This window comes from Leopardus geoffroyi, chromosome E2 (genome assembly GCF_018350155.1).
Source record: "Leopardus geoffroyi isolate Oge1 chromosome E2, O.geoffroyi_Oge1_pat1.0, whole genome shotgun sequence".
Lineage (NCBI taxonomy): Eukaryota > Metazoa > Chordata > Mammalia > Carnivora > Felidae > Leopardus > Leopardus geoffroyi.
Window position 1 is genome coordinate 813,011 of NC_059335.1, and position 8,823 is coordinate 821,833.

General features: G+C 49.6%; 1 protein-coding gene across 1 annotated transcript; it reads left to right on the forward strand.

Annotated features, from left to right (window-relative positions):
- The first annotated feature begins 32 nt into the window (after window positions 1-32).
- Window positions 33-8,561, forward strand: LOC123577864 (zinc finger protein 345-like). Its single transcript, XM_045440176.1, has 3 exons — window positions 33-448; window positions 2,889-3,015; window positions 6,284-8,561. Exons 1-3 carry the CDS (start codon window positions 416-418, stop codon window positions 8,518-8,520), a joined length of 2,397 nt encoding a protein of 798 aa, XP_045296132.1. The 5' UTR covers window positions 33-415; the 3' UTR covers window positions 8,521-8,561.
- Window positions 8,562-8,823: the final 262 nt, after the last annotated feature.

An 8,823-nucleotide genomic window follows, 5' to 3' on the forward strand; every position in this document is an offset into this window, starting at 1 on the left:
ACCAACAAAGCCGCTCCCTCTGGTACGAGCAGCACTTTGCAGGAACTCTCGGGGACAGCTGGCCGAACTCTGGAAGTCCCTGGGGCAGAAGCCCCTTCGGGGGCCGCTGTAACTCTGAGATCTATGGTACCCGGAAAAGCGTGGGGATACAGGACGCAGGCAGCAGCCAATGACGGAGCAGGACGAGGCATTTGTGAGCATGCGCGGCGCGTGGGGGTGGGATTTCCGGCCTCTTCACGGCGGACGATTTTGGCCTCAGGTTTGTTTACCCTCAGAGGTTAGAGATCCCACCTTTGGATCTTGGTGACAAAGTGACACCAAGCGAAGGAAGGCGCTGTCCTTTCGCACAGACTGGGACCCTCGAGTGCCCGACGCCGTCCGGGCAGCTCCGCGCTCGCTGGACCTACAGAGTCCGATGGCGGCGGCCTCGACTAGGAACCCGGCTGAGGTAAACGCGCGGCCCCCAGGCCCACCCGCCCCGCCCCTGACCCTCCAGGCCCGAGCGCGGGGCGCCTGCTCGCGTCCCTGCGGCCCAGGTCCCGGTGTCCGGGCCCGGGAGGCGCTCGCGGGCGGGGTCCCCGCGTCTGAGCGCCGGCGTGACGGGGTGCGGGAACGAACGGGCTGCAGGGGAGGGGCCGGCTGGTGCAGGGCTGCAGGGGGCCTGCGCCACCAGCGGGGCCCGGCAGGTCTCGGTTGTTTCAGCGAACGCAAGGTGCAGCGGCGCCCGTGAGGCCTGTCCCCTGGCTGCCTGACCAGTCCATCCATGCTGGCGGTGTGCCAGGCGGTGTAACCCGGGTGTAAATAGATAGGCCCGATCTGGCTGCGGAGAGGACAGATTGCAGGGGTGGGGGGCAGAGGGGGCAGGGAGCGCAGGAGGGGGTGCCTGCGCCAGTGCATGTGATCGTTGACGGGCCAGAACGGTCACCGTGGATGGCAGAGAAGCGGTTGCATTTTGGCCCCGGGTTTGAGAAGGGCCAAGGCAAATTTGGGGTGTTGCAGGTGACAGGAGAAAGGGAGGGGTCCCGGAGTGCCTGGGGGCTTGGGTCCTTTGAAGTATAATCTGCCAGTTATTTGACGGGCAAAAGTGAGTTTGCTGGAGAACGAAAGAGCACCGCAGTCTGGAACAAGCACGCTGAGGCTCCACAGTAGGCCAGTGTGGAGGACACGAGAGAGGTAGGCGTTTTTAAAGGGGAAGGGGCGAAGTTGGGAAGGCTGTTAAAATCTGCAAGTCCCTGAGAGTCAACTGGGAATTGAAAGTGTAGTGGCTTCCCATTGGCTGAGCTGTGGGCGGGGTGGTCCCGAAAGCCTGTCTTTTCCCCTCTGGGCTAGTAGAGGAGGTAGCTTCCCAGTCCCCAAGTTCAAGTGTGTCGTCCTGCCGGGTCTGCACTGATCGTGGCGGTAGTGCGCGAGAGCTCCCCCAGCTGCGTCCTCCCGACTCCCTTTTAGTGAGGTTTCCCGTTATTAATTTTCAGCGGTCCTGGCAGCGGAAGGGGTGGACGCTGCCATCAGCTGGACGGAAGGTGGCAGTAGGTTGATGGTCCTTGGAGATCTCCCAAGTTGCTTGGACGTCGTTGAGTCTTAGGTGTTCAGAGAGGCGTGAGTGACGTCATCCAGTGGGCAGCGAGACAGGGAAACCCGGGAAACCGGGGCAGGTTTCGGGATGGAAACTTTGAAAAGTGACGGCAGTAGTGTGGCCCCGGCGGAGGTTTGGGTCACATTGAGGAGGGGGTGCAGAGTAGGGGGGCAATGCTGTTAGTAGGTCAGAGGGCCTTAGTGAGGTGTGCTGAAGCGTGGTTCCCTGGCTCGGCGCCTGGTTGGGGCTGCTGGGCAGTGCGGGCACAGGCGAAGGAGAGAGAAAGATGTGGCAGATGGATGGGTGGGTAAGGCTTCCGTGGCATGATGGGACGAGAGATGGCTGAGGACAGCTAGGAGTAATTGCGGCAAGGTGACAGGGAGTCTGGGGCTGCCCTTTATTCCGTGGTGTAGGGCTTCACCAGAACTCTGTGGTGCGCTTTTCTGGTGTCCGGGCCGTTTCACAGTCTTGCTGATGGATAAGGTGTGGGGCCAGTGTGGTCACTTGTGCGTCTCTGTGCCTGGCAGGGAGACCTTTAGGGCTGGGCTTTTCACAAAGGTCCAGTGCAGAGTGGAGGGTTGTGACTGTTGGAGGGACAGCATGGGCAGCACAGAAGTATTAGAGGGACTGGGAGTATCTGAAACGGCTACGTGGCTGTGGGTGTGTGTCCCTGACGCAGGGTCCCCGGCAGGCGAGGGGGACTTCTCGGCCGCATTTGGGGCTTTCCCTGTGGTGGGATCCATGAGAGTGCTGGGGTTGTAGTGGCACCTGTTTGAATTTGTGACACATCCTTTGGGTGTCATGTGACAGGTACCAGTGTGAGTCAAGGGGGCATCCTTTGGTGTGGGGCAGGAAGCTGTGGGGGCGCAACTGTGGGGTCTGAAGGTGTGAGGGAGATGCAGACTACAGGGTCATGTTCACTCGGAGAGGGAGTGTGAGTGTGAGCTTAGGGTCTCAGGGCCCTGGGATTGGAGAGTGACTGGTCGAGGTGGGTCCATAATTGTCTGTGTTTGAGGGCACATTCGGGGAGACTCCACGGGAATTTCCAGGCAGAAAGGATGGCGCTTGGGGGGCCAAACCCAGATTGGCCCCCGCAGATTGCATGTATGCACCCCCTGCCTGTTATTGCTGAGGACCGAACACAGGGATTGGTGGGATGGTGAGGAGACGGTGGCATTAATGACACCAGGACCTGCTATTTATTCTGAGGTAGGAGCTGGGGTGGCTGGGGAGAATGGGGTGTATGTGTCAGGGTTTAGATTGTGGGTTCCCCAAGAGAGAATGTTCATGGTGCCATCTGTCCGTTTCATGACAGGGTGGTGTGACCTTTGAGGACATTGCCATCTACTTCTCCTGGAAGGAATGGAGACTTCTTGATGAGGCTCAGAGACGGCTGTACTATGACGTGATGCTGGAGAACTTTACACTTATATCCTCCCTGGGTAAGGCCCTCACCCTCCCCAGTGACCTGGCCTGGGCTCTGTATTCCCGCTTTAGCCCCCAGCTGCCCATTCCCTAGGGGATGCTTTGTACCTCTTGGGTGTGGACTGTGGGCCCTGCTTGCTCCCCCAGCTTCCGTGGTGGTTGCATTTGTTGCTAAGGCTGGGATGTTGGTGTGCCCTTTTCTCTCCCCTGCCGTTCCAGTGCTCTCTGTGCCGAACCTTCATAGAGTAAGATTCAAGGTCAGTAGTCATGCCTTGAGGATAATGGATTGCACCTTGCTTGGTCTCTCCCTGGCTGGGTCTGTTTGTTCAGATCACTGCCATTTCTGTGGCCCGGGTTTTGATCTCTTCCTCTTGAAGCCAGTACTTGTGCCTGCCTTTGCCAGAAATTGCACACATTGGCTTGGTCATACTTAAGTGGTCTCTGGCCACTTCTCAAGACTATCCAGTGTGGTGCTTTTATAGTGTTTACATCTTTATTCCTACCTCCCACTACTCCCTTCACCTTTGTTAAGGTACAACTGACAAATAAAATTATGTTATTGAAAGTGTATTATTACATTATAGTTTGATACACTTACACTTTATGAAATTTTTACCAAGATGAAGGTAATCAACCTAACAATTACTTGACATAATTACCTTTTCTATGGTTAGTGATAAGAAAGCTTAATATCTACTCTCTCAGCAAATTGTAAGTGTACAGTACAGTATTCACAAGTGTAGTCAACATGCTGTCTCTTAGATCCTCACATTCATCCTATAAATGAAATTGTGTATCCATTCCCAGCATTTCCATTTTTCCCAGTCCTTAGCCTCTGGCATTCTAGTTTCTGTCTTTATTAGTTTGAATAAGAAATACCATGCAGCACTTTTCTTTTGCTTTGTGGCTTATTTCACTTAGGGTAATGTCTTCCATTTCATCCATGTGGTGGCAAGTATCCATTTTCCTTTCTTTTTTATCACCAATTATTACTATATATGTGTGTACTAAATGTTTCTCACTGTATCTTCTCACACACACCTATTCATGTTTCTGTATATTAATTTTTCTTTTTTAAATTTTTTTTTTTTCTTTTTTTCAACGTTCACTTTTATTTTTGGGACAGAGAGAGACAGAGCATGAACGGGGGAGGGGTAGAGAGAGAGGGAGACACAGAATCGGAAACAGGCTCCAGGCTCTGAGCCATCAGCCCAGAGCCTGAGGCGGGGCTCGAACTCCCGGACCGCGAGATCGTGACCTGGCTGAAGTCGGACGCTCAACCGACTGCGCCACCCAGGCGCCCCTGTATATTAATTTTTCTGAATGATACTGTAGTGGATGTGTATGCACAGACACCGTGTGGATACTGATTTTCTTTTCTTGGGATACATACATAGAAATGGCAATGGTGGGCTATATGGTAGTTCTGTTTAAAGTTTTGGAGAGGCCTCCGTAATATTTTCCATAATGACTTCCCTGATTTACAGTCCCAAAAACAGTGTTCAAGGGTTCTATCTTGTGCACATCCTCACCATCGTGTTACCTCTTGTCTTTTTGGTCATAGCCATTTTAACAGGTAGCAGGTGATATTTGTGATTTTTTATTTGCATTTACTGATGATCAGTGCCTTGATTACCTGTTGGTTATGTGTATCTATCTTCACTTACTTCTGTGTCTACGGTTCTGCTACAACTTTTCAATTAGATATAGTCCTGTGTGTTTTTTTTTTCCTTTTGGAGTATATGCTTTTGAAGTTTCAGGGTTTGAGGTCTTAAGTTGAAGTTTTGAATCAATTTCAAGTTCATTTCCATGAGTGCTGTGAGATGTGGGTCAAGTTTCCTTGTTTGTTCTTTTGGATATTCAGATTTCAAAACAGCATTGAAGAGATTGTTCATTCCCTAGTGTATATTCTTGGGGAAATTTTCAAATACTAGTTGCTTGTATATATTTATTTCTGGTCTGTTTATTCCATGTATCCAGTGTCCTATTGTTTTGATTATATAGCTTTGTAATGTTGTTTGAAATCAGAAATGTGCTGCCTTCAGTTTTGATTTTTGTTTCCAAGATTTCTTTGCTTCCTGTTTTAGGAGATTCGGTGGCATGGGTGCCAGTGTCCTCTGTGGAGCAGGCAGTAGGAGTCCCTGCTGAGCAGGGACCTCAGTAGCACCCACCTGGTGGCTGACAGAGATTCCCCAGCCCCTGTTTTCTACCCGTCCCCCCATGTCTCTGCTAATATTGTCTCCAGCCATCCTTTCTGTGTGCTTGTGCTCTCTTTTATGCTTCACTGTGTATTAGTCAGTCTTGATTGGACTCTTGAGCCCTCTGAGGCTACTATGATTCATGAATAGCTGTTGAATTGATTTTTTTTGGTAAAGGCTGGGATCCCGCATTCTACCATCCTGCCAACATCAGTCACATAGGATGCTTTTCTGAGTCTGTTGTGTGCTGAGTAGCTCTGGGACAGTCGTGGCCATCCAGCGTGACCAATTTTCTTCAGTATTTCTAGCCTCCCTGTGCCCTGTAGTTGCTCACCTGGAGCTTACAGGGAAGAGTCCATACATGGACTGTATCATACAATGGACCTGATCCAGACATGACCAGGTGGGCTCACAGGGGCCTTTTTCTGGTGAATGGCAGCTGGGGGAGGTGTGATATCAGGACTTTGTTCAGATCACAGTAGGTACCTTTGTTCAACTAGAGTTTGGTGCCATGCCAATGGCCACACCTCGTTCCTGTCTTTCCTTCTTCACTGTTGACAGTTTGTGTACTTGTGGGTTCTACTCCTTTGGTAGTCCTGTGACTTCCAGCGCAGGGGTAATTGCTGTTTCTCAGGCCTCCACATCTTACCCATTTCTCTCACTGCTCTTCCTGGGTAGTCCAACATTCACCTTCACCCATTTGCCAGAAATGTTCGTGTATCCTTAATGTGACCTTGAACAGCCACAGATTTCTTTTGATTGGATTTTTCAGCAGCCTCCTACTCAGCCAGGTGTCAGTAGCAGAAAAGAACCTTGCCAATGCTGTGGGCAGAGAAACAAGTTGTAGACCCTGGCTCTCTTCCTTCCATCAAACCCTGGTTTTCTGTCCTTCCAATGAGCTGTCCACAGTGCATTGACCTTAGGGGCCCAGTAACGCAGAGCAGACCCTCCTTCACCTGAAGTCCAACTCCCGTGTCTGGAATAGCATCTACTCAACTCGTGCCTACACGAGACAGATGCATATATGTGATGGGCTTACCCCTCACTGTAGTCACCATGTATTTCATGAGAGTTTCTTTGCGTTCAGGTTGCTGCTGTGGAGCAGAGGATGCGGAGGCACCCCTTGAACAGAGCGTTTCTGTAGGTGTGTCACAGGCCAGCACGCCCAAGGCAGCTCTGTCTTCCCGGAAGACCCACCCCTGTGAGATGTGCGGTCCGGTCTTGAGAGACGTTTTCCGCTTGGCTGAGCACCAGGGAAAACCAAGCAGCCAGAAACTGTTGAGGTGTGGGGCATGCGCACAACGATTTTACTTCAGCGTAAACTTTCAGCAGCAGCCGGAGCAGCACACGGGAGAGAAACCATTCAGAAGTAGTGTGGACACGGTCTCTTTTATGAAGGGATATGGATTCCATGATTCAGGAAAACCCTTTATCTGTACAGAGGTTCAGAAGGACTTCCTGCCTGGCTTGGTGCGTCTGCAGCAGGACGCCATTCATACCGGAGAGAAGCCAAACACAATCAGCCAGTGCAGGGCAACTTTGCAGAGCAGTAAAGGTCCTTACACTCGGGGAGAATGCAAGGAAGCTTTTGGTCCCAAATATACACATGTTCAGGATCAGGGTGTCCAACCTGGAAGTCCATGTTTTGTGTGCAGTGAATGTGGGAAAACATTCAGGCAAAAATCTTTATACACTATCCACCAGACATTCCATACTGCACAAGGACATCATGAGTTTGGCGAAGCTGAAAAATCCCTTAGACGAAGGTCAGCTCACAGTCTGTACGGAAAGACTCACACTGGGTCTAGGCAATACACGTGCAACAAATGTGGGAAATCCTTAAGCCACAAATCAGTACTTACTCATCCCCAGAGATGGCATAGTGGAGAAAGTAATCATGTTTGCAGTGGATGTGCAAAATCTTTTAGCCATCGCCAGATGTTGATTACACGTTCTGTTCAAACCTTAGAAAGGCCTTATAATTGTGGTGACTGTGCAAAACGTTTTACCTCTATCTCTGCTCTCAGTTATCATCAGAGATCTCACACAGGGGAAAGACCTTATGAGTGCAGTGAATGTGGGAAGTCTTTTATCTCCAGTACTGGCTTCCGTTCTCACCAGAGTGTTCACACTGGAGAAAAGCCTTATGAGTGCAGTGAATGTGGTAAATCATTTTTCTCTAGGTCTGACCTCCATTATCATCACAGAGTTCACACTGGGGAGAGGCCTTATGAGTGCAGTGAATGTGGCAAGTCCTTTCACCGAAGAAATAACCTCAATGTACACATAAAGGTTCACTCAAGTGAGAGGCCATACGAATGTAATGAATGTGGAAAATCTTTGAAGTGTAAGTCTTCATTCATTCAACACCAAAGAATTCACACAGGAGAAAGGCCTTATGAGTGCAGTGAATGTGGGAAATCTTTTACCACTAGTTTTGTCCTTCGTTCTCACCAGAGAGTTCACACCGGAGAAAGGCCTTATGAGTGTAGTGAATGTGGGAAATCCTTTACTGCTAGCTCTGTCCTCCATAATCACCAGAGGGTTCACACAGGAGAAAGGCCTTATGAATGCAGTGAATGTGGGAAAACTTTTACCACTAGTTCTGTCCTGCGTTACCACCAGAGAGTTCATACTGGAGAAAAGCCTTATGAATGCAGGGAATGTGGCAAGTCCTTTCCCCGAAGAACTAACCTGAATGTACACATAAAGGTTCACTCAGGTGAAAGGCCTTATGAGTGTAATGAATGTGGGAAATCTTTTAAGTGTAAGTCCAAACTCATTGAACACCAGAGAATTCACACAGGAGAAAAGCCTTATTTGTGTAGTAAATGTGGGAAATCTTTTAGTCGTAGCCACGCCCTCCAGTATCATCGACAAAGTCACCTTGGAATAAGGCCTTATGAGTGTAATGAGTGTGGGAAATCTTTTGCTTGTAGTTCTTCCCTCCGATCTCACCAAAGAGTTCACACTGGAGCAAGACCTTATGAGTGCAATGAATGTGGGAAATCTTTTACAGCTAGTTCTGTCCTTCGTGCTCACCAGAGAGTTCATACTGGAGAAAGACCGTATGAGTGCAGTGAATGTGGCAAGTCCTTTCTCCGAAGAAATAGCCTCAATGTACACATAAAGGTTCACTCGGGTGAAAGGCCTTATAAGTGTAATGAATGTGGGAAATCTTTTAAGTGGAAGGCAACATTCATTCAACACCAGAGAATTCACACAGGAGAAAGGCCTTATGAGTGCACTGTATGTGGGAAATCTTTTATCAGTCATCCTGCTCTTAGTTATCACCAAAGAGTTCACACTGGAGAAAGGCCTTAGGAGTGCTGTGAATGTGGGCAGTCTTTCAGCCAAAGCTCCAGTCTCAACAACATAAAGTATAGTAGATGAAGCCCTTCTGAGTGATCAATTATGAATTGTTTATGTTCACTAGAAGTTGTATTTCTCTTCCTATCCTCTATTCAGGATTAGCAGATGATGTCTTTGGGAGGTAATTTGAATCAGAATGGGTCATGAGTGTGGATGGAGCCCTCATGAATGGGTTTATTGTCTTCATACCAGTTCTAAGAGAGCTTGCTTCCTCTGTGTACCATGTGAGGACCCTTTTGAGAAGATCATCTATAA

What these genes read in the sequence shown, in the direction of transcription:
- LOC123577864 (XM_045440176.1), top strand. Translation starts at nt 416, where the DNA reads ATGGCGGCGGCCTCGACTAGGAACCCGGCTGAG. An exon ending in CGACTAGGAACCCGGCTGAG is followed by an intron (nt 449 to 2,888) that starts GTAAACGCGCGG and finishes GTTTCATGACAG; the next exon opens with GGTGGTGTGACCTTTGAGGA. An exon ending in TACACTTATATCCTCCCTGG is followed by an intron (nt 3,016 to 6,283) that starts GTAAGGCCCTCA and finishes CTTTGCGTTCAG; the next exon opens with GTTGCTGCTGTGGAGCAGAG.